Genomic DNA, 26,619 nt, shown 5'->3' on the forward strand with positions numbered 1-26,619 from the left:
AAGAATGATATATTGAGATTTCATGCGAATAGGGAGATTATAAATTGCTGCGAGAGTAGTAAAAGGGACGAGAGAGTCTTTATGATATAATTGGGAAATGAGAAGAATACCTTTAGTCATCCAAGCCTTCCAACACAAGGTTTTAACTTGTTTCCTAAGAGAACTATTGTGCCAAATAGGACTGTTAAAGAATTGATTAATGGGGGTAAGATGCAAAATACAAAAAGGTTTCAGTAAGTTGACTGAATGGGAGATAATGCTGGGCAATCAGAATTTTGGGGGGTTAGACATAAATATAATGTGTTTATGGGAACAGGGAGAAATAAATGTTTCTTCCAAAGAGAACCATAGCTTTTGAGGGCCATCATTTTAGAGTACTATCTTTAAGGTTTCAGAGCCTCCACATGTAAAAAGATAGTGCTGTCCTGTATTTGTGAATGAGGCCCCCAGTAGTGAATCAGCACAATGGACGTCGTTAGAAAGAGAGGCAAGTTGACTTCAAAGACAATACATTTTTAATGTATATATTTTGTATTTATAGCACAGACATTACCCAAAGGTGTTAGAGCACTTTACAATAAAACAGGCTTTATTACAAGAGATACAAAATTACTAACAGTAGCTAGTTACGATCATTACAAAAGGCACAAAGTGGTGGGTAGAAACAAAAGGATATTTTCTTGTTCTGATTTTTACAAAGGATTGTGCCATGAACCCTTCCTCTGTAAAGTTCAGAGGCTCTAACACCATAGCTTCAGCATTTTGCGATGGGCTGGTGTCTCCCAAAAGCTTCTGTTTGTTCACTGGGTAGTGAGGAGTGGATCTATGCAAGGCCTAATGGGTGATACAAGAAGTCTTACATATCATCCTGGCTTCTATCGGGAGTCAGCGAAGAGTGATAAGCATAGGTGAGATAAGGTTGTTTCTTTTCACCCAATGCACAAGGCGAGTTGCTGAATGTAGAACTGATTTCAGAGGGGTGAGGTTAATCTTGGAGAGACCTGTCAAAAGAGAGTTACAATAGTCGATTCTGGGGAGAACCACTGATTGAACAAGAGATTTCAAATCTTGGTCAGCAACGTAGTGGCGCATTCCCCAAAGAAGATGCAGTTGATATCGTGCATTCCAGACTATGATGCTAATTTGAGTTTGAAGGTTGAGCTTTTTATCCGGAGTGTCTTCCAGACATTTGGCACTGTCAACGATGATGAGTTTGCCGTTATGTTGAGTGTATCCATCCAGGATTGTACAGGGGGGTGCATTCAGAGAAGAAATGGGGAGGAATTCAGTTTTGGAAGGGTTCAGTTTTAGGTTGTGAGAAGTCAGCCAGTGTTCAACAGAGTTTAAAGTGGTGGGAAGAGGAGAGATGTAAGTTGTGGATGCAACTTTTAAGTGGAGTTGGATGTAATCTGGAAAACTAATGAAAGAGGATCCCAACCTTTCTAAGTACGACACCTAGAGGTTCGATATCACAGTTGAACATGGTAGGAGCAAGGATAGAACCCTGTGGCACTCATTGATTGACCGCCTTCAGTAAAGAGAGACAGCTGTCAATTTTAATCTTTTGTGACCTACCCCGGAAGAAGGATTCAACCCATTTTAGGACCATACCATCATACCCATTCGATTTTTTTAGTGTGCCTAGAAGCCTACAATGATTTACTGTATCAAAAGCTCCCAATAGGTCAAGAAGAATAAGGAAGCAGGAGCTGTCTGAGATTAGGGCTCGGAGAGCTTTTTCCACTACCTGAAGCAGTGGTTTCAGTGCTGCACCCTTGATTTTATATGAAAGGGGGTGGCAATCTGATAACCCCTCTGATGCTAGGGCATCTATAATATATAAGGTGCTAACAAGGGGATTACTTGTGAGGTTATTCTGACTTAAAGTTACTAAATGGCAAAATGAGTTAATCTAACGTCTAGCATGCATTATTCATTCAATAGGAGAAAACAGAGAGAAAAAGAGTAACAGGCGTACACAAAAACTTACTACGACCAAATCATATATTGAGTTTGCATTCAAAGAAATCAAAGTTGTAGGCTACAGTAAGATAAATAAAACCTGGCATACAATCATCTTGTGTCTCAAAACAAAACACTATCCAAAATTCATAGATTAATGCATGTAATGTCCACTCTCTTGATAACTTAGAACAGTCCTTATTCCATATCCATCAATTCAGAGATCCAGACAGTAACAAATCAGAGGTGGAACAGCGTGGACCTTTTAATCTCCTAAGTCATGAGTACGTAAGACCATCCTCAGGAACATATATATTAATGTGGTTTCACGATGACCAAAAGCAATACAAGAATGTTACTGCTGTATACCAACTTAACCCATATAACATTAAAGTGGCATGCTTCATCATTGGGTTTACTCCCGTTCTGCTGCAGAACGGGGCAAGCTACAACCAACGGAATATGTGGGAGCACTGTTGTAGTTCAATCAATGTGAATACTAGGAGGGTTAGGAGTGGTGGGGTCTTAGGTGAGTTAAAAATACCTGCCTCTCGATGGTATTACTAATTTAATATGTCTCACAGGGGTGGTATGGTTAAAAGAGGTGCGTTGAAGGTGGGGTATATTATCTACCTTACCTCCTAGTCGTTCAAACGTTTCTTCTTCCTCTTTGTTAGTATACCAACTAAACCCAACACTTATTAATTGGGCAGAGTGACTACATAAACGAAAGTCTAATTACACGAAAAGTCACAAGGAAGGTTAGTGATAAGTAAACAGAGCTCTGTCGAACGATCAAGCATGAGTGAATCCTTGACTGGAGCCGGATTGGAATTTGGCCAGAAGGTTGTTGTCTTTGATGTGTTGGGTGAGTTGCTCAACTACACATCTTTCAACGATGTTTGCAAGAAAATGCAGGTTGGTGATAGGGAGAAAGTTATTGAAGTAATTCGCATCTGCTGAGGGTTTTATAAGAAGTGGAAAGACTTGACCAGTTTTGAGGGAGTTGGGAAATGATCCTTGGCTGTGAGAGTGATTCCACAGTTTTTCATTCCAATAGGAATTAAAATTGCTTCTTTGGAGACATAGGAACACAGCACTAAATATGTTTTGACACAGGGCCAAAATTACTATCAGTAGTAATGCAAGAGGAAAGGATTTGGCCATCACCAAAGCTGCAGACTTTGGAACAGGGGAATCCAGTTCGAGTCTCAGCGTCGACACGGAAGGGGATACTTCGTCATAACGGTGATGGATATCCTGTCTGCCTAAATATAAATCCTATGATATCCTACTGTGATGCGGACGTTGCTGCCGGGTGGCTGTTGGCAGTTGAGCGAGGGAAGGCAGCCGCAGTCGCTGCTGAAGGTGCCGAGCCTCTACAAGGGGGCTTCAAGGCGTGGCGGTCCCCAGCGGTTCCCTGATTTGAGGGTGTACAAGGGATCTGCGTGGTGCGGCAGTGGCTGTTGGCAGTCGAGCGAGGGAAGGAGAGGGAAAGCAGCCACAGTCGCCACTGAAGGTGCTGAGCCTCTACAAGGGGGCTGCGAGGCGCGGCGGTCCCTGGTGGTTCCCTGATTTGAGGCTCTACAAGGGGGCTGCGTTGTGCGGCAGTGCCCAAGCGGTCCCCTCAACTTGAGGCACCGCTGAAGGTGCTGTTGGGCTGCCAAGCGCTACAAGGCCCCGGATTTGAGGCACTTCAAGGGGTCTGAGAGGTGCAGCAGCCCGAGAATTGAGACTCTGAGACGCCTCGCCAACAGGAGATTGAGGCAGCAGATCTCAGCTGACCGTGACCTTGAGTTGGCCAGAGGGGGACGGAGTTTGGAGTAGGCAGGTGGTGTCTTGTGTCCTGGGTCCATCATCCAGCAACCAGTTGCCTTGTGGTCGTGCCCCTGTGGTTGATGGCCCTGCTGCTCTAAAGGCAGGAATCCAGGATGGTGTCTGGACTGGGACGCGCTGGCGTTGGTGTTTGTTCTCGGCATCAGCGTTGGTGCTGCAGTAAAGGAAGAGGAAGCGGGCAGCAGTCCAGGCCTCTGAAGTGAAGTTTAGGAGCCCGGGAGTCCAGGAGTTTACAATGGGCCAAGCAGCAAGTAAGCACTAACCCTTTTTCTGAGAGCATTACTGGCCTACACAGAGTCTACTAAGTAGGTCCAAGTTAGTGGGGAGCAATGGCAGGCCACACTTAACAAGCAACAAAATAGCAACTCGGTGCCTGGTGCTAGATGATAGGCCAGGCAAGAGGGTATGAGTTCTTCAAAGGCATTAGGCCGCAGCTCGCCTTTTTCGTACGGAAGCAGCCGGTAATAGACCGGTGCAGCTTGGGCTTAAGGAAGCTGCTAAACTCCTCTATACCAGCACAAATATCTTAGCATTGATTGAACAGCTCTGACACAAGGATGGATATCGGCCAAGAAGCAAGGATGACACTAACTTAGGGAGGAAAAAAGCAGCAAAGAGGCACAGACAAGGTTTCCTAGGACCAACAAGGGAGGATCTGATTGAGCAATGGAGCGTGTCTACCGGGAAAAAAGCCCCCATAAAACCAGCAACCTCTAAGAAAACCTCTCTAAAAACAGCAGGCCAGGACAAGAAAGAGGGATACAAAATCACTGACTTTCTGATAAACTAAGACAGTTTAGAATCCGTTTGTGGCCTTGAATGGCCCTGTGCCTTCCTTCCCATTGTTGGCCAGCGACTTCGAGACAATTTCTGCACAGGTTGCGAATCCCCACCAGGATATGGAAAGGCCAGGTGTGGGCCCGGTTGCCAGCCGCTCTTTAAATCCATTTTCCACTAACCCAAGCATTACAACTAAGGCGGAAGTCCATTACTGCTACCAATTCGATTATTTTTCCACTTTAAATCTCAGTAACTGGAACATTTGGAGTCAGAGCTCCCCCTTACATCTAGTTCAATCACCACAGGGCGGAAATGATACTAACTGTTTAATGATGGAGGACCATCCATTAACCGACCTTTCAGAGCCTTGCTCAGATACACTTTTAAGTAAGAAGGTAGCCAGTGAGGGACCGATAACTGCGGGTCATAACTCAAACACCCATGCTAGGCAAGGAGGGGAGGGAGGTTCCGAAATCCTAAATGTCATCTTGACCTAGGGTATTACCCGCAGTAGTAGTTCACAGGTAAAGCCAGACCCCTCCATCAATATAAGGAGTCTTAGGAGCTCAGACACGCAGGTAAGCAACGGACACTGCATCGGTCCGTCCAGAGGAAACCAATGTTCAAGCGATCCCTTTAACAGGAGTTAAAGTTAATGTGAAACTGCCAGCAGCTGGAGCTCTGTGGAGGGCTCTTTTATTGACCATAGACGCGATGCCTGCAGCTATTCACTTTCAAACCGACAAACAGGACACTCAGGTAGAGTTACTTAATATCTTGGCAGTGCACGTAGTGAGTATCAATAAGAAACTTCAAGTGTTGAATGATTTGATAAAAAGGGCCTGTAAGGAAATGCCTTCCTTGGCATGGTTACCCCCTGACTTTTTGCCTTTTGTTGATGCCAGTTATGAGTGAAAGTGTGCTGGGACCCTGCTAACCAGGCCCCACAACCAGTGTTTTTTCCCTAAACTGTACCTTTGTTCCCACAATTGGGACAGCCCTGGCACACAGACACGTGCCTTATGAATGGTACCCCTGGTACCAAAGGCCCTGTTGCCAGGGAAGGTCTCTAAGGGCTGTAGCATGTCTTATGCCACCCTGGGGGCCCCTCACTCAGCACATGCACACTGCCTCACAGCTTGTGTGTGCTGGTGGAGAGAAAATGACTAAGTCGACATGGCACTCCCCTCAGGGTGCCATGCTCAACTCTCACTGCCTGTGGCATAGGTAAGTCACCCCTCTAGCAGGCCTCACAGCCCTAAGGCAGGGTGCCCTATACCACAGGTGAGGGCATAAGTGCATGAGGATTAGGCCCCTACAGTGCCTAAGCAAAACCTTAGACATTGTAAGTGCAGGGTAGCCATAAAGAGTATATGGTCTGGGAGGCTGTCAATTACGAACTCCACAGTTCCATAATGGCTACACTGAAATCTGGGAAGTTTGGTATCAAACTTCTCAGCACAATAAATGCACAATGATGCCAGTGTGGGATTTATTGCAAAATGCACCCAGAGGGCATCTTAGAGATGCCCCCTGAATAGCAGTCCGACTCATAGTGCTAGGCTGACCAGTTTCTACCAGCCTGCCACAACCAGACGAGTTTCTGGCCACATGGGGTGAGTGCCTTTGTCACTCTGTGGCTAGGAACAAAGCCTGTACTGGGTGGAGGTGCTTCTCACCTCCCACTGCAGGACCTGTAACACCTGGCGGTGAGCCTCAAAGGCTCATGAGTTTTGTTACAGCACCCCAGGGCATCCCAGCTAGTGGAGATGCCCGCCTCTCCGGCCACTGCCCCCACTTTTGGCGTCAAGGCTGGAGGAGATAATGAGAAAAACAAGGAGGAGTCACCTACCAGTCAGGACAGCCCTAAGGTGCCCTGAGCTGAGGTGACCCCTGCCTTTAGAAATCCTCCATCTTGAGTTTGGAGGATTCCCCCAATAGCAATAGGGATGTGCCCCCCTCCCCTAAGGGAGAAGGCACAAAGAGGGTGTAGACACCCTCAAGGACAGTAGCCATTGGCTACTGCCCCCCCAGACCTAAACACACCATAAATTTAGTATTTAGGGGTGACCCTGAACCCAGGAAATTAGATTCCTGCACCCTATAAGAAGAAGAAGGACTGCTGACCTGAAAGCCCTGCAGAGACGATGGAGACGACAACTGACTTGGCCCCAGCCTTACCGGCCTGTCTCCAGACTCAAAGAACCCGCACAGCGACGCATCCGACAAGGACCAGCGACCTCTGAGGACTCAGAGGACAGCCCTGACCCTAAAGGACCAAGAAACTCCAGAGAACAGCGGCACTGTTCAAAAACTGCAACAACTTTGCAACTTTAAAGCAACTTCCAAAGAACTCTCCCTTCCCGCCAGAAGCGTGAGACTTCACACTCTGCACCCGACGCCCTCGGCTTGAGTTCAAGAGAACAAACACTGCAGAGAGGACTCCCAGGTGACTACGGCGACGTGGGCACCCTAAGTCGACCCCCCTGCACCCGCACAGCGACACCTGCAGAGAGGATCCAGAGGCTCCCCCTGACCGCGACTGCCTGGTAACAAGGAACCCGACGCCTGGACCAAGCACTGCACCCGCAGCCCCTAGGACCGAGAGGAACCACCTACCAGTGCAGGAGTGACCAGCAGGCAGCCCTCATCCTAGCCCAGTCGGTGGCTGGCCGAGAAGCCCCCTGTGCCCTGTTTGCATCGCCTAAGTGACCCCCGGGTCCCTCCATTGCTTTTAATAGCAAACGTGACGCCTACTTTGCCTACTGCACCCAGCCGCCACTGTGCCGCTGAGGGTGTGTTTTGTGGGCTTGTGTGTCCCCCGTGCTCTACATAACCTTCCTGGTCTGCTCCTCGAGAACGTAGGTACTTACCTGCTAGCAGACTGGAACCGGAGCACCCCTGTTCTCCATAGGCACCTATGTGTTTTGGGCCCTCCTTTGACTTCTGCACATGACCGGCCCTGCGTTGCTGGTGCAGTGAGTTTGGGGTTGCCTTGAACCCCCAATGGTGGGCTGCCTATGCCCAGGAGACTGACTGTGTATGTGCTTTACTTACCTGAGAAACCTAACCAAACTTACCTCCCCCAGGAACTGTTGATTGTTGCACTGTGTTCACTTTTAAAATAGCTTATTGCCATTTTAACCTAAACTGTGTGTACTACTGTTTTAAATCAAAGTTCTCTACTTACCTGTGTGAAGTACCTTGCATTTTATGTGCTACCCTCAAATCTTGAATCTTGTGGTTCTAAAATAAATTAAGAAAATATATTTTTCTATATAAAAACTATTGGCCTGGAGTTAAGTCTTTGAGTGCGTGTTCCTCATTTATTGCCTGTGTGTGTACAACACATGCTTAACAGTACCCTCTGATAAGCCTACTGCTCGACCATACTACCACAAAATAGAGCATTGGTATTATCTAATTTTGCCACTATCAACCTCTAAGGGGAACCCTAGGACTCTGTGCACACTATCTCTCACTTTGAGATAGTATATACAGAGCCAACTTCCTACAGAGCCCAAAACCATTCTCATACTCAGCAAATGTCATGTCAATGCACCTCCACAGGCGATAACTCTCTCAAGGCCACAGAAATTTTAAACAATATCTTGACAGAAGTAAGGACACAAGCCCTCAGAACTCAAGATCACCTCTGCAGGGATGACATGGTGCACGGTAACCCTCCAGATAAGAAAGACACCCTCTGCTAAGTTGAGATACTACAAGAAAGTGAAGAAAGCAAAAACTCACAGGATAATCATTCTCCAGAACACAAGAGGAATCGGTGTCTATTTGAGTGTAGCCCAGGCACCAGTACCGAAGAGACAAGTTTCGCCAGGGGAGGGAATGTGGAAGAAGTTACCAAGGAACCCGCAGTGAACGAGGCCTCTCTTACGAAAAAAGAAAAGAAACAGCAAAGGAAAGCACAAAAAAAGTTTAAGGGGATCCAGCAAAACTGCATATGGAAGTATTTTGCTAAATCCATTGGCACGCTGGGCAAGGAACCAGAGGGGATAGACAAGGGAAATAAGGCGGAATGTAGGTCAAAGTCCACACGGCTGATGGAAATGCAGCATGACAGTCAGGATAACCCCGTGATAGCAGCTTCTGTACTCAGAAGTCATTGAAAACAGCAAAATCAGTTATTCAGGGAAAAAAGTATAATTATTAGCAGCTGTGGGGGTGGAAGCCCAGATCAGCGGGAGGTGGCAGTAAGCAAATCCTTGGAAGAGGAACCCAACAACTGCCAGCATCCAGGCCAAGGCAATCAATGGGACAACGCCAGGTTGGAAGCCAGTAACTATTGGGAAGATAACCCAAAAATTGCAGAATTGTCTGAACTCTCAAAACCATTTGTGGGAAACAATATGCTGATCATTGGCAATGAACAACACCCTAGGCCAGAAAATTATTAAAATAGCCTGGCATTAATAAGATCGCCAGGGCACCAGATAACGCATCATAAAGTGGCTCTGGGAGATAACAAACTACTCTTAATCCCTTGTTATAATTCAAAGGGGTCTTTTGATATTTTACAGAGAGGAACAATAATCAAACTCATAAACATAATTCAGGCAGGGACAAATAGGCAACTCTAACATCTTGGGCCTCATTTGCCATTGTGGACCAAATTCTGGTACATCAATATACATTTAGCTTATGGGACATCGAGTTACAAAGACTAGAACCTTCTCCATACCCCAGTACCTTGCTCCCAGAAAAAAGGGGGTCTCTGTGTTAAAAGAAGTGGTTGGAGCTGATATCTCCCCAAGCAGACGGGAAAATCTACTATAGTAAAGCGCCAACGTATGCTCCGTCAGGGCATGATCCAACAAGTATTTGTTGGCAGGCCTCCGATCTGCAAACAGACAGAAAGGCAATCTTTAATCCACTACTGTAGCAATCGATTCTGACAAAAAAACAATAAGGCAAACATCAGCAGATGACAGCATTTATATATATAACTCCCACGGTCTGAAACATATGGTAACCGACGCGGAGGCATTGATGTTTCTACAGCAGTTTGATATTATCATTGTAGGAAGCTGGCCTGGTGTGTGGTGGGTACCTTATACCAGGTATCCCCTGTGTAGGCAGTGCCTAGAACCAAGGCTCTCTAGAGGTAGGAGACATGGAGGAGACATGCAAAGCTCATGGAATACCACTACAGTCACACAGTACTTACACACAAGAAAGAAAACACTTGGTTGTACAAAAATAAAGGTACTTTAATTTTGGAACACAGTATCAGAAAATACTAGAGATGCAACCCTCCAATAGGAGGTAAGTAAATACACTATATCTATATATAATATATGTATATATATATATATATATATATATATACACACTAATAAACAGTAAGAGGCATAAAAATGTTGGAAAAAAGTGTAAAATAGCAATAGTAGCCCTAGGGGGAGCCCAAACCATATACTAAGAAAGTGGAATGCGAACGCAGGGCCCCCATCTAGGTAAGTAAATCGTGTAAAGGGGAGCATTGAGTACCAGGAAACCACACACGTAAGTAATGCAGTACCCCCCAGCGACCAGGAATGCAGGAGTAAAACACTGGATTTCCACAAAACTACTCCAAAGGATAAAAAGAAGAAAAAGAAGACAACCAGAACAGCCTGCAAGAAATCAACATAGGATTATCGAAGATTGAGACCCGTGGAACGAGGTGACCACATCCAGAAGTGCCTGTGGAGTCAAATTCGCGATTGGAGGAAAAGAGGTGCTGGTGGGAACCAGCAAGGCCCAGGAGGACTCTACCCAGGAGGGGTAGTCACAGGGGAACCTCTGCGTCGCCCACAGGCCCACAGGAGCAGAGGCAGCACAACAGGTGTCCCACAGGACAGGGACACAGAATTTGATGAAGCAGCCCACGCAGCACAACAGAAGTTGCTCCCACATCGCCGGAGGACCACACAGAGGCCCAGGTCTTGCAGGAAGGAGTGCTGGGGCTGGAGCTACACGTTGTGTGAAGTTCCACTCGGAGGTGAAGCAAACAGGCCTTGGCAGCTGTAAAGGATGCGGTGCACAGGTGTGCTGTTTTGCATGGAGTGTAAAGGACTTACCACCACCAAAGTGTGACAGCTGGTAGGGAGGACCGAGGGGACCCCTCCGGACCACCACCCGTGATGCAGGATCCACACCACTCAGGATGAGGGGAGATGCACGCAGCCGGCTTCTTCTTGTGCAGGCTCAAGGGTCGCAGCCTTCTGAGGATGCACGGCCGAGAAAATGTTGCAAAGCTGGCAGGAATTCTGGATACAATGTTGCAGAAGAGTCTGCAGCTTGTATGTTCCTGGAGGGTCCAGTCGCAGTTCCGGAGGCCAAAAGTCGAAGCAGAGGTTGCAGAGGAGTCCTGCTGGAATCTTGCAAGCCGGATCTGAGGACCCACCCCAGAGGAAGACCCTATGTAGCCCAACGAGGGGGCTTTGTTACCTAACCAGGTAACTACCTATCAGAGGGTGCCTCTGACGTCACCTGCCTGGCCACTCAGATGCTCCCAAAGTTCCCTGCCAACCTTGGAATCAGAACCCAGGGACCCTCAGGAGGAGCACTGGGCACCACCCATGGGGTGGTGATGGACAGGGGGGTGGTCACTCCCCTTTCCATTGTTCAAGTTCGCGCCAGAGCAGGGACTGGGGGTCCCTGAACCGGTGTGGACTGATTTATGCACAGAGGGCACCAAATGTGCCCATCAAAGCAACCCAGTGGCTTGGGGAGGCTACCCCTCCCAAGCCAGCCACACCTTTTTCCAAAGGGAGAGGATGTTACCTCCCTCTCCCAAAGGAAATCCTTGGTTCTGCCTTCCTGGGCTAGATCAGATCACACAGCAGGAGGGCAAAAACCTGTCTGAGGGGTGGCAGCAGCAGGGCTGCCCGGAGAACCCTGTAAGACTAGTGGTAGCAATGATGGGGGTCCTCCAAGGAGCCCTCAGAGTTCATGGAATCTTACTTGCAACAGTATTGGGGTATGATTCCGACATGTTTGATACAAAACATGCCCAGGTTCGGAGTTACCATTATTTAGCTGGACATAGGTAGTGACCTATGTCCAGTACACATATAAAATGGCGTCCCCGCACTCACGAAGTAAGGTAAAAATGTGGCTGGAGGTCGTAGGGGCACCTCTGCTAGTGTAGGGGGTGCCCTCACACACAGGTACCTGCACCCTGCCCTCTGGGCTGAGAGGGCCTACCACAGGGGTTCACACAGACTGCAATGGCAGGCCTGCAGAACCCTTTGCATGGGCTCCCTATGGGTGGCAGAATAACTGCTGCAGCCCACAGGGATCCCCTGGAGCCCCAAGGCCCTGGGTACCTAGGTACCTAGGTACCATATACTATGGTTGGGGCCTTCCCAGTAGTCTGTTGAACAAAATGATGGATCTATACTCGGGTACTTGGCCGCAAGTTAAAATTGGAGAGGGTGGCCAAGTTACCAACAGAATTCAAACTGCGAATTGACTAAAGCAAGGATGTGTCTTAGCCCCTATGCTGTTTAATCTATACCTTGCAGACTTGGCAGATGCCCTTGCACCGGTAAATAGTCATCCGCCGGTTTTGGCCCAGGAAGCAATAGCATGGCTACAGTATGCAGATGACATAGTACTACTCAGTCAAACACCAGTTGGACTGCAGCACACCATTGATTCGCTTACCACTTATATTGTTAAGCAAGGTATGAATTTGAACTTGAATAAAATAAAAGTAGTCCGGTTGCTTGACTCAAAGTTCAAATCATTTGAGTGGTTCATTCATGGAACTCAGGTGGAGGTCGTCCCTTCATACTAATACTTGGGTTTCATAGCGGATCATCACTTGACCTTTAAACTTCACCTTGCTGCCGCTCAAGCCACGGCTCAATCCTTGACCTATGGATTTAAGTTATTAAAACAGAGACTGAGTTGCCGATCTTATAACCATCTACTCTTTGTAATGTCAGCACGGTTAATGCCAACTGTCACTTACGGGGCTCAAATAAAGCTGGGCAAGGAAACAGCTTTTTACAACCAAATTCAAACGAAGGCCTACATAACAGTGTTCCATATTCCAAGCTCAGTTTCACCAGCTCAGGTACGCTTGGAATTCAGGCTGAAAAACTATGAGTATCAGAGCAAAAGTGCTTACATTAAATTCTATTGGAGGCTGTGAGCAGAGGAGCCTAGAACCATCAACAATCTATGTTGGATTGAAATTGAGGAGCAACAGCGTTGTAATGAGAACAGCTCATGAAGTCATTGCCTAAACAACTCTTTAAAGGAACTAGGCTTGCAAGTTGCATGGAGCATGAGCTTGGGTAAAGTGGAGTTTTACTGGATGGCAAATGCCTCCACTTGGTTACAGTCCTTAATTACAGACAAAAACATGCTCTCCACAAGACGACATGCCTGGCCCATATTGACATAATACAAATCTCTATGGGCTCAGGAATATGCAGGATATCAACATAGTATACATTTACACACAATTCATCTATACTTGAATCATTTATATAGTCAGTAATTATCCAGGGCACCTCAGTAATGTAATAAACTAGGAGATGCTACATCCCTTAAGGAACTTGAGTGTACCTGTAGATATATCTACTGCACTTAGTAGTTTGCCATGATTTATCTAGTGTTTTATCTATTCAGGCCAGTGAGTGAAAGAATATCCACCATGTTGATTCATTCATTGTCACTAACAACATTCCCTACGACAGGCCATAACTTGAATGATGATACGTCTTTAGAAACTTTTCTGAAAAGCCTTGCCCTATTTTTGACCAGATGGTCAATATGTTGACATGTGAATGCCAGCAGACTGCTTGGAAGTACACTAAGGGCCTTATTACGAGGCTGGCGGTCCAAAGACTGCCAGCCTCGCAGTGGCAGTAACTTCCGTGGCTGTGGCGCTCGGATTGCCACATTACGACGTAGGTGGACAGACCTCCCAACCTACCGCTGTCCCCATCAGGATGAGTGATCCTGATGGGCTGACAGTGGTCCTGGTTGTAATCAGCCAGAGCGGCGCTGAACTCAGCGCTGCCCTGCTGATTACAACCTTGTTCTCCGCCAGCCTTTTCATGTACGTCTGACTGCCATGAACAGGCTGGCAGAGAACAAGTGCAGGGGGCCACAGGGGAGCCCCTGCACTGCCCATTCCCATGGCATGGGTCTCCTATGTCTATGAAAAAGGAAGTAACTCATTATGGGCCTGATTATAACTTTGGAGGAGGGTGTTAATCCGTCCCAAAAGTGACGGATATCCTGCCCACCGTATTACGAGTTCCATAGGATATAATGGACTCGTAATACGGCGGGTGGTATATCCGTCACATTTGGGACGGATTAACACCATCCTCCAAAGTTGTAATCAGGCCCTATGTCTTTTCCGATCCAGTAAGGACTCCTCTGCTAATATGTTATCTGTGAGTTTCCATTCCATCACGGCAAATTAACTGCCTGTGGTTCACTTCCTGCTTCCTGTCTATTTTCGTTCCTTGTGCCTCCCTGTAAGAGGAGTTGGAACCATCAGTACCATGTGTCACAAAATCTCGGGTATCTCTTGCACTGTGTGTTCTCTTCTAGTTAAGTTGCTCCTTGTTTCCTGTTTTTTCCTGCAATTAGGACTCTGGTTATCTTAAGGGATTTCCTTCAACTACATCTCCTAGAATCCAGTTCCAGTCAGACAGGCCTTCATCTACTCTGGTCCAGGTTTTGTGAGCGCATCCAGTATTTTTTACTTAGATTGTTGCTGCCCCCCTGTAGCGGTTACCGCCATGGTCATCTGCCACTTCTCCACTCCGACCGCCAGGGTGGTGACGACCGTTGGGCTGGAGACTTCGGTCTCCAGCCCGGCAGCCATCACCAGTCCGCCGGCAGTATCAGGACAATGCATACCGCCATGGATTTCGGGCGGTTTGGAACCACCACAAAATCCATGGCGGTAGGCACTATCAGTGCCAGGGAATTCCTTCCCTGGCACTGATAGGGGTCTCCCCCTCCCCCACCCCGAGTCCCCCCCACACCCCTGACCCCCCTACCATCTCCCAAAAGTGGCAGGACCCCCCTCCCCACTCCCACCTCCAACAATATACACCCCCACCCCCAACATCAACATACACCCCCCCCACACGCACACATACACTACAACAACACATACCCGCACACATACAAACAGACATGCAAACAGACCGATCCGCACACATTTTCCAGACACACACCACACCCCTGCATGCATACACGCACTCACACACCCCCTCTACATACTCACACGCACACCCCCATGCACACACACAACACACAACACCCCCCTCCCCTAACGGACGATCACCTTACCTTGTCCGGTGATCCTCCGGGAGGGGACAAGATCCATGGGGGCTGCTCCGCCGCCAGCTCCCTGTAACCAGAACACCGCCACACCGAATCCTGGGTTGGGATTCGGTGGGGGGTGTTCTGATGATGGGGCGGTGGAGGTGGAGCAGCCTCCACTTCCCCGCTGACCGCCAGTATGGGTGCTGGCGGCTCTCCGTCCGAAAAAGGACGGAGGGGTTCCGGCAGTCATGATTCGCTGCATGGAAAACCGCCTGCACTGGCGGTCTTCAGCACAGCGGTACCTCGCCGGTCTTGGAAAAAGACCGCCGAGGTTGAAATGAGGCCTATAATGTTTAAATACATTATTGGACAAGCAGGGTGCATGGGAGGGGCCAAAGAAAGAAAGCACAGTATTTTGTAAAATAACCAATATTTTTTAGGGCTTTCAAAACAGAGAGGGAGAGAGTGTGTGTTTTTGTCCAGGCGTGGCTCATCCGCTAGGGTGGAGGAGAGTCGCCCCCCGCCAGCACAGGCTGTGACGAGCACTGAGGGGGGTGCACTGTGCACTCCCCTCAATGCGCATGTACGTTTGGCTGGCCGTCTCGGGCCTGCCAAACACACATGTGCAGTAGACTCTCTCCAGCCTGGCACTGTGTTGCCGGGCTGGAGAGAGTAGGCACAGGCTTCCAGTCTGCCTGGGAGCACCCTGGTAGGGTGCTGTCAGCCAATTCTAATGCTGCTCTGAGCAGCGTCAGGATTGGTGCAGGGCAGCCTGGAAGCCTGTGCCTGCAGTCGACTAGAGGATGGCGGAGTGGAGCAGTGCAGCGCCGAATTAAGGTAAGTTTTAAAAAAATATATATTTTATTTTATTTCTTCCCTCCACCTGCCGTGCCGCCCGCCCCTTTTCCCTCACAAAATATGACTGACATCTCACAATACCCGACTGAAAAAACAGGTACCCAACTATTTATCAGAACATTTATTTATTAGGGGGGTGTAACACCCCAGACACACCCCTTGAAGTTACCCCCCTGGATGGGTGGATGGATATGTTGGTGGGTTGATGAAGGGCTGAAAGGATGAATGGACTGCTAGATGGACGGAAGTGTGGACAGGTGAACAAATCAATGGATGGATGAAAAGATGGGTGGAAAGGTGGATGGATAAGTGGACGGGTGAAGAATGCATGGAAGGGTGAGGGGCTAGCTGAGTGGGTGACTGGTGGGGTCAAAGGACAGGCCACAGAAGGTAGGGTGGAGGGGTGAAAGAAAATCTTCTTGGAGACAACAGCACACTCCTTTTGCTCATTCGGTGCCATTAGGGTACAGTTGAAAGAGGCTAGAATTTTATTTTTCTATCTTCTCGTCATTATTGTACTATATAATAAATGTAAACAAGGTGCGTTTATAATCCTGCTCTTGCTACATTTCATTTTTGCTTTATTATTTCCATTTTGTTTTCTTTTTATAATGAACCACAAATGTTTCACAATAACACCCATATACAAGTCTTATGCTGGGCCATTAGCTCAAGGAAGATGTCGATAGTTGGGTAAGCCCAGTGCTAAATTTGTAAAAAGAGTGCTGGTGCTCAAAGCTCTGCTCAGGAGCCCACAGCCATGCAATTAAACACTGGTGCATCAAATACTGAGGCTGTTAGCTCAAATCCACCTCTGGCTCTTCCATCCACTACCAGACACTCCCTGCCCCTTTATGTTGACTTGTGCAGGTTCCTGCTTTCTCCTTTCTGACGATTTTTCCATCTTTCTCTTCCTCCATTTTTCTATTTTGTTTGTTTTTCCCTCTTTAGATCTAGAGAAATGTCTGGTGCAGAAAAATAAGTGGCGTTCCCAAAAAATAAGTGCCGGTGGTCACCCCCGGCAACTACCGGGTCAAATTAAGCACTAGTTAGGATGATAAATGTGAAGGGACGAGGTGCCACATCTCTCTGACTACACTTCACCTAATCGCTATAAATAATTGACATTTCTCCATATTATTTCCGTACCTAAACATAAACCTTGCCCATTATTTGGTTGGACTACATTGCTTGATTAGTGCATGCTTCATATTATGTTTAAATATTTAAGGCGCGTTTACTATCCCGTAAGCCTATGGAGAGGTGCTCTTGTGTTAAAGCAAATTAACTCAATCTTGATTGGACCTATTTCAGAACAGTACTTAGGGGACTGAGGTAAAATAAACCTGGATACATTCGTCTAGTAAATAAGAATCAGTGCCAACAAATGCAAAATGTGAAGCCAATGACCCTAATTTTGGTTCATGTGCAATCACAAATGTTTAAATTTCCCACTCCGTAGGGATGTGATGATAGTAGAAATTTCAGTGGCTTTTTGAGAGCTTAACACTTACTCTTGAAATAAGAGGATTTTTCATTACCAACTAACTTTAAATTAAACATGGTGTTGAATTCACCCCAACTCCTCGTTGAATTCTCAAGATTTTTTTTTTTTTAATAAAGTCAACAATGATATGATATGGTAGAAGTCATACCTCACAGAGTAACGTGTCATACACAATCCATAGCTTGCCTTTACTGATCAGGAAGTCCTCAGAATATCCTGTGTCATTGATAAGCTTCTTAATAAAGTCCTGAAATACGAAAATAAAAGCATATGAAAATTCCAACTATCATAAACAAATAATTTATTTCAAATTTAAATCCCCCGTCTCTGAATTTTAATAGGTAAGACAGGTAAATCACATTTGTTGCCTGTTCCCCTGGATATCTTTATTTCAGATTTTGGTGGATTTACAAAGCAGCAGCGCCCTCTGCAAATGTGAAGGAGTAGTGTTTTTTTTAGATAACCCTGGCCAGAAAACACAAACAATAATACAAAAAAGAAGCCTTGATGGTTTCAGAACTTTAGAGTGATAAAGGTTAAAGGGTCAAAACTAATCACTGCTGGATTACTACTATAATGACGATGATTCACCACCTGGAAAAGGATCCTTGTGTGAAGGAATGCTTGATTTTCCTAAGAAAAGAATGTAGAGTTACTGACTGAATGATTTCTGCTCTCTCTTGAAAATAATCTTTCAAGAGCCATTCTCAGAGCCAGGAGAGATTTTCCGTTGAATACCACAATAAAATGAGGGGACTCAGAGCTTATCACTGAAATGCCAATATTGCTGATCTAATCCTTGTACAGAAAATCAACATTTCCAAAGGGACTGGACATTTTCCTGTGTTCCTCAGTAGAGAGAGCTGAAAAGCCAATTTCTCAATCAAATCTATCGTTTTTGACCTCTAAAAAGAACAATATCTTGAAGTTGGAAACATTTATATCATCAGGATAGCAGTCACATAAGTTTTTGCTATGATTTCTGAACATTGAGACATTTACTTTCAAAAGGTTGTTCTGAAACATGAATACTGGCTGCACGTGAGGACAACTGTGTTTTTAAAGAGACATAGGCCATCATTACAACCTCCCGAGGCTGCGGGAGACAGGATACCGCCAGTGACGGTGGTATTTCTGGCTTCCTATTATGACTTTTCTGCTGGGCCAGCGGACGGTAACAGTGTTACCGTCCGCTGGCCGAGCGGAAAAGTCACATCAACATTGCTGCCAGCTCGTAATAGAGCCGGCAGCAATGCTGATTTGCAGCAGGTGAAGTAGCACCCGTCGCGCATTTCACTGCCCGAATTTCGGGCAGTGAAATGCGCGACGGGGCTATGCCTGGGGGCCCCTGCACTGCCCATGCCAAGTGCAGGGGCTCTCAGGGGCACCCTAAGTCCCCCTTACCGCCAGCCTTTCCATGGCGGTGTTTACCGCCGTGGCCAGGCTGGTGGTCGGGGATTATGACCGCCAGGCGAAAGCCTGGCGTTATAGTAGAGGGGCATGCGGTATGGCCATGGCTATTGCGCCACAGTCACAATAGCTGGAGTAACACCGCCAGCCTGTTGGCGGTGTTATCTGCAGCTTACCGCAGGCCACCAGGGTCTTAATGAGGCCCATAATGTCTTTCTCTAAAAACTAAACTGCTATAAAACTCTTCTCGGTGTGCATTGCCGACTCCAGCACTCAACAAAAAGCACACTATTGACGCTTATGGCCATTGTTATAATAGTACAGTCAAGTCACTTTTGTAGTGAAATTCATACATCATACATGCTTTAAGTGCAGAAAACATTCAGAATTGTGTTTGCCTATTTCCTCACCTCTCCTTCAGATTGGCTTCGTTTTTATGGCAGGTTAACCATTAATGTGTTATTCTTAAGACTAAATTGGTTTGAGAATTGTAATGTATTTACTGCTAATCTTTAATACTGCTTTCTGTGCCTGGATACCCTCACGGGTGACAAATAGCGCTCTACAAATCTACTGACAAATCTATTGATTGACTGATGTTCATGATAGTCATTAGATTGTTTAACTGACTCGGAGATCAACCATACAGCTCATGTCAAGACTGAGGGCCCTGGTTTGAGTTTGGCCGTGGAGGCCACCTGCCAAACTCATTCGGTTTTCTGCTCGCTGGCCCTATGATGAGTTTCCCGCTGGGCCAGCGGGCGGAAACGGATGGAAAACTGCGAGTACGGTTTCCTGCCTGCTGGCCCTATGATGAGTTTCCCGCTGGCCCAGCGGGAAACTCACCACAACACTGACGCTGGCTTGTAATCGAGCTGGCGGCAATGTTGTGGTGCATCAGGTACAGCAGCGATGCAAACAGTGAAAAGTGCGACGGGGCTGCCCATGGAGGCCCTTGCACTGCCCATGCCAATGGCATGGGCAGTGCAGGGGCCCCTGTGAGGCCCCCAGAGACCCATCACCGTAAGCAATTACATGGTGGTGAAACCACCATGTAACCTCCGGTGGTGAGGGGACTCGTAATCCCCAGGGCAGCGCTGTGTGAATGTCGACCAGCAGCAACCTGGCGGTCCTTATGTCGTGGCAGGCTGGCAATTTGGCAGCGGTCCAACCACGACCGTGACCCTGGCGGTCTGGTGGCACCAAGGTCATATTAAGGCTCTGAGTCCCTGTTCCCCCTTAGATATCAATCCAGTTCCCTACAGGGATGTATAGCAGGAAAGGCACATTGACAGAGGGACTGGCCTCTCCCCAATACACCCGGATCTTGTAGCCAACTTTGACAGAGCTGACCACAAAATCCTATTCACCTAATTGTATAAAGCCACAGGAAAACATCATATGGCACACAGATGGCTTTTATCTTACCTGAATATCTGACATTTAGGCCCTCGTCACATTTGTCCCATTCTGTTCCAATCCCTGTGCAAATTCCTGTTTGTGTTGAGGTCAGAATTACATGTTTTGCAGTACCTACTGCATCCTCCCCCACAATTTTTCCCAAGCACATTTGAGCCGGTCAAACCTGCTGATTTTTACTGCGGGAAAGTGCCAGGTAAATGCCAGTGCATATGAAATTTGGTGCAAAAAGCACCCAAATATGCACAAGATGCCTTGTTTTACAGCGCTTAACTTGCAACAGGTAGCAATTATTGTACTTGTCAAATTCCAATCCATGAGGGAATTTTGATGTTAACAGGTGGGATCATTTTGGCACCTCTGAGCAGGCCATTCATAATGCAATCCTAAGCAGGGATCATGGGAGACAGCTTGTGTAGCCCTCAATTTTCTTCTCTCAGCTCAGTGTAAATTATGATTATTCAATGATACTGACATATACTTAACTTTTATAGTTGGCTCCACGGTCTCCTTCATGTTCCCTCCTTGGATCAAATACATCTCTAACGGATATATTAACGTTGACTGTATTTGAATGTGAAAACTCTGAAGGACATTTGTAAATGCACCCACCCTTTCAATTTCACCTTTTAACCCAACTAAGTACAGAGCTCTAGCCACACAGCGCGTTGTCCCCAAAGATAAGAGTCACGGGAAATTTTTTAATCATTATCTTTCCTTCAAGCCTCAGATCATCAGCGATCAAATCCACAATGCTAAAACTCAATTTGCTGACAAACTCCCACCTGTCGTCAAATTCTGCGACCACTACCCAACCTGATGACCAGAAAATCATATTCTAGCATCTATAGAAAAAAAAGGTGAACTCATCAAAAACTTCATTAAACCCTCTGGGCCTCACCCATACAGCAATCTGTTTTCCCCTCATGAAAAAGAGGATCCATTTCATGTTCATCTGCTTTAACACACAAGACTGGGTCTAAAAAAGGCCTCTCTTTGTACCTTAAAAGTAAGGATAGCCTTCTGCTTTGCTCTTTCCCTATTTCTAAAGGACCTAGATGGCAGACTGAGTCTTGATTCCCATGAAGTACTCCAATGAAGAGCTCATTTCACAGTACACCAAACCCATACGTCATCCAATTGCAAAATAAATTAAATAACTGCTTCTTCCATGAAGCCCTAATTGAGTCTTAACCCGTCCACATGTGGTGCATTATTAACAAACACGTACTGTATTATCTCAGTTTTGCACATCTGGGTTAGTTGATGCTGAGCTCCCTTTCTATCACTGCCAACAGTTATTGCAGGAAGGCTGATACTTTATGAGGATGAAACTACTCATGCTTAGGTAAAGCTGCCCAAACATAATCCACAAATGGAGGAATAGGAATCCTTTCATATGTCCATAAGCCACTTACCTGGTAGGGTTTGATTAGAGTTTGAAATTGTGTTGATTTTACGGTTTCTTTCAAGAGTTCCTCGAAGCGGGGACAGTTTCCAAGAGTAAAGTGCAAAAACTGAAATAAAAATAAAGGTACACTCAGTGTATTAAATAATAATAGGTTTAGGGATCACATACAAAGTCCTTATTATGTTCACATTAGTATTGTATTCTTAAAGTGACAAACAATGCTGTTGGATTCTATCACTTTTATAATGCATCATGTCTTTTCAAAAAGCAGATGAACTGCAGCGTACAGGCTTCTGGATTGTTAGAGTCACATCCTTAATAGCATAATGGCAAAAAAGATGGCATCAGCAACAGAAGAGATCTGACTCACCAACATTACACTGTAATGCAAAGTATGTGCCCAGAATTTACAGCACTCTAATTTGAATGTGTGCAAGTGTGTACTTAACAGCAGATCTATGTCACTCTCCCTAGATATTCAAATGTGATTAGTGCTTTAGGTAGGGATAACCACATAATAAAGAAATTCACATATTCATAAATAAATATATTTCAGTCCTTGCTTGTGAGTGCAGATGATGTTAAATGCATCGAGATCACAGGGAAGGCACACTATTCCTATATATTTTTTACATTCTTTTGTGAACATCACACCCTGGCTGGTTTAAATGTTTGTCATGGACCTCAACTCCTTCTCAAAAATTATTTTACATTATTTTACCCTGCAAAATAATTGAGGGTCTTCTGATAAATCAATGCATGCTTACTTTATTATTTGTGTATTTCTGAGCTACATAAGCTTTGCTTTGCTCATAGGATTATTAGCAAGAAGCAGGGACATGTATGTTGGGGTCAGCGTAGCCCCAGTACCACCAGAAATCAGGCCTACAGCCAGATGTGGCGATAAGAAGATTTGGTACTGCACATATGGAGTGAAGGCAGGATGCCAATATTGAAATGCATTTGCAGGGGTGGCAGGATGGCTGCACACCAATGCCACTGAGATCCTGCAAAGATGGAGAGAGGCAGCATGCTGGCACTACTTCTAGAATCGGAGCAACAAGGACGTAAGCGAGCACAAAGTCTGCCAATATTTAGGTAGGAAAAGCCTAGGGAATCATAGGAGATGGAGTTTTTTTAGGAATATGCGTCAAGGGGTCGGGGAACTAAAAATGGAAAAAATAACAAAGTGAGGTGAATCGGATGCCAACTGATGAACTGTTTTAACTTTATCAAGCTGAAACAATTTAAAAGACAGCCCATTGCCTGTGTGTGTCTTTTATTGTTATCTTTCTTTAAGGGCCATCCTCAACTTAGAAGTACCTGTCCTCCATACTCTTCAATAATCTGAAAGGAGTGTCTACATGGTGATTCCCATGGAGAAGGTGCTGTAGTTGTGCGATCTTTTCCAATTTTCCTGCCAACCCACTTACCCCAAAATCCACCCATCTGGATCTTGTGTTTCTTCAGCTCTCGAAATCTTTCTGAGGCATCATATCACTTCCATGATTTTAAATATCGGTGCTGATCAAAACGGATACAGAAGTCCATGACAGCTTCTACCTTGGACTCTTGAGAGCCAGCAACCAATACTTGAATCAGTGGTGTTCCTCCTTAGTTACAGCAGGTTTCATTAGGGACACCTGGAATACAGAGTGTATCTTCCAACTCTATGGTAATTCACGTTGCATAATAGATCATCTTGATAATCCTAAAATGGAACACGGCCCAACAAATTTCAGGGAAACTTAAGATGGGGCCCTGACGTATGGAGCTACTTGGTGGGCAACCATACTTTCCTTCTTAATTTGTACTCAGAAGCAGGCACCTATGTTAGAGTTTGGCAGACACATTATTCCATCACAAATGTGTTGACTATTTCATCCACCTTATTACAAGTGTGGCATATCATATGACACTTGTAATAAAGTGGATAGGATATTCAACACTTTTGTGATGGATAATCACAACTGTCAAACTCTAAATCAGGCTCCAAGTTTGCGATATCTGCCCATTTTAAGTAAGTACTGATATGCCTTAAGAATGTACTGATATGCCTTAAGAACGTAATGATATGCCTTTTTTCTATTTCCCTGATGGGCTTAAAGGAGATAGGTGGCAGAGGGGAACTGTAGTAAGGGAAAGATAGGCAGAAAAGGTGGATGGGTGTATACCCTAAAAACGATGGAAATCAGAGGTTTCATGGAAATGATTATGAATTTACTCTGCTATGGAAATCCAGTTTCTTCACTCTTCATTAAGAAGCAACAGAGATATTGTTTAACGGCTTGGTTTAATCTCCACATCTATCCTTCAGTGTGTGGATGATAGCGCTATTGAAGGAAAATGTTTACCGCCAGTGGTCTTCATTAATTCCTTACTTTAATTGGCAATTATTTGTGATCCTTGGCTTGTGATAATTACATCAAGTAAGCCACAAAGCTTAAATACATGGCCAAGGAAATACTGTGCTAGAGCTACAACAGCTACAAACAATGATATGAAATGTCACATCTTAGTGAAGTCATCCACCGCCACCAAAAGTGTGTTGAATCCTTGTGACAGCAGTAATTCCACTACCAAGTCCATGGAAATCGTGGCCCACGGCTGAGTGGATTTTGGAAACGGATGCAGTACTTCTGTAGGTTTTGCCTTCTATTTTTTAGCCAGTACACAGAGCATTGTTTACTGTATTTCTGTGTAGACATATTGGGTCACCAAAAGTGTCTTTTTAACAGATCTTGCATCCTCCATTGTCCAGAATGTCTTGCAGTTAGAAATTCATGAGAACATTTCATTGCTTGCCATGGCAATTCCTCTTGGGGAAAATAAAGAGCTTCTTTCTTGTACAGGAGCGGTCACAGAAGTCACTTGTCATTGTCTAGCTGTCCCTGTCTAATGATAATCTCATCAATAGGTTTGTTAGCATTATCTCTTTCCTGAAAGATGGCTAATAGGATATTAGGGTCTACCCTGGTCATCCCCATTATTCACCTTGTTGGTAAAAATCATCTGGTTTGCTGGGTCAACCTTTGGGTCAAATCAATTCAAATCAATCTTTATTCGGATTTTACTCCATAAAAGATAAACAATCTCTTTAAAATGGTAAAAATATACAATAAGATACTTAAAAAAAAACATTACTGATAAATAGATAAATAAATAAAAAGCCTTTGCTACTACAAGTTGAACAGTTATTCATTCTCATACCGGAGATTTTCTAAATACAACAGCTTTTTCCTTTGTTCTATGGCATTTAAGATAAATTTTATCACTGCATCACATTTCTCATTGGTATCCAGTTTACATAGGTAATTAAAAGCTTCTCTACAGTAAAACAATTTGTTAATAACAAATAAAGGTTTTAAAAATTGCTTCCTAATATCGTGATAAAATTTACAAGAAATAATAAAGTGCATTGTGGATTGTGCAAATCGTCCCACACAGGGGCACTTCGGTAGGCTTTTAATCCAGATCCTCACCTTTGGGAAAGCTACCAAAAAGTGCAACATTCTAAAACGCATTCGGGTCAGATAAAATCTATCCTGAGTGTTTGCTACTGTCAGCAAATAATTTGGCATTACCTCGTTATTTTCAGTCATATAAAGTGCTACTGTTGACTTCCTACATTCTCTATTTTCTCTATCACTAACCCTCCATGCCATTAGTTGATTTTTCAATTCTTTCTTGCTAAATTGGAGGATAATACCTGGATTGTCCAAATTTGGAGCTAGATTTATACCTTTCAACAAATCTTTTAAATGCACGAACCATGGGATTCTATCCCAATATTCTAGTGTAAGGCAATCTTTAATAATCTTTTGGGTAAAATGTGTCCCTTCTTTAGACCAAATGCCATGCCAAGCTAACAGCGCATTAGTATATATTAGATCTTCCACATAAGGGCAACCCAACTCCTTGTGTACCATAAATGTGGAGGTGGTATTTGGCACTGCAAGTAGTCTGCAAAAAAATGTATTCTCTAGCACTTGTAATGAATGGATCTCAGGCATCAAACCCCAAAGGGCAGAACCATACATAATGCTGTTAATTGATTTGCTTTTGTAAATTTGCAGCATTTCCCTGAGGGGTTTATTGCCAATTGTTTTAGAAAATCTAAAAACAGCCTCAGTAGTCCTAACATACTCCATAAATTCCACAAAGCCCTCAATTAACCGCTGTAGCCCATTTGCAGTTTGTGACAGCAGTACTGCATCATCTGCGTATAGAAGGACTGGGATAGAGTATTCTCCTATTTTAGGAGTATCAATTTCCATATTTTTTAAATGGGCATCTACTCCATTTATGTAAAGGGAGAATAGAAGAGGCGCCGAAACACAGCCTTGACGTATTCCTCTCCCTATCCTAAGACCTGGGGTACACTCGCCATTTCTTCCATATCTCTCCCGCGCTGTTAGATAATTATATAATTGTGCCAAGAAACTTATTATATCTAAGGGCGCACCCATATCTGTTAAGACTTTCCACAGCTTAGCATGGTTCACCAAATCAAAAGCACTGCTAAGATCTGCAAAACAAAGGAACATATGACCCTTCCTTGCTATTGTATATTTGCTTATTATTAAATTAAGGTTTATACATTGTTCTAGAGTACCAACCCCAGGCCTAAATCCCAATTGAGCCTCTGTGAGTATATGGTTTTTGGTTGCCCATAATTCTAGTCTTTCTAGGAGTAATTTTCCCAGCAATTTGACAGAGGTATCTAGAAGTGAAATTGGCCGATAGCATTTGGGGTCACCTCTAGCTCCCTTTTTGAAAATAGGAACAATTATGCTTTCAGTCCATGATGTTAAAATATATCCCTTTGTCACACTCAGAAAGACTTGGGTCAAAATAGGGCACCATAGGTCGATGTGTGTCAAATAGGCATCTACTGGCACCCCGTCAGGGCCTGGTGCCTTCCGTTTCAAGCATCTTCCCATAGCAGATTTCACTTCCCCTATGCTAACTGGGTTAAAAAAGAGTGGCTTTATCTCAATTATCTCAATATTTGATGTGTGAATAATCAGATTATCTGGGTTAAAAATTGACCCAAAATGAGAAAGCCATTCTGATGATGGAACGTGTACTGTTATTTCGGGTACATCATTATTTTTTAGGAATGGTT

At 45.1% G+C, this 26,619-nt stretch overlaps 1 protein-coding gene across 2 annotated transcripts in view; it reads right to left on the minus strand.

Moving 5' to 3' along the window:
* LOC138262134 (prostatic acid phosphatase-like) overlaps positions 1-26,619 on the minus strand; it is a 257,511-nt gene that overhangs the window by 59,023 nt on the left and 171,869 nt on the right. For both annotated transcript variants that reach the window (XM_069211912.1, XM_069211913.1), the window contains 2 exons: positions 21,499-21,597; positions 17,400-17,498 (listed from right to left, as the gene is read on the minus strand). In XM_069211912.1, the coding sequence (XP_069068013.1) occupies positions 17,400-17,498; positions 21,499-21,597 (198 nt within the window). The remainder of the gene's footprint in view (positions 1-17,399; positions 17,499-21,498; positions 21,598-26,619) is intronic.

The sequence above is a fragment of the Pleurodeles waltl genome, chromosome 10 (assembly GCF_031143425.1).
Source record: "Pleurodeles waltl isolate 20211129_DDA chromosome 10, aPleWal1.hap1.20221129, whole genome shotgun sequence".
Classification (NCBI taxonomy): Eukaryota; Metazoa; Chordata; class Amphibia; order Caudata; family Salamandridae; genus Pleurodeles; species Pleurodeles waltl.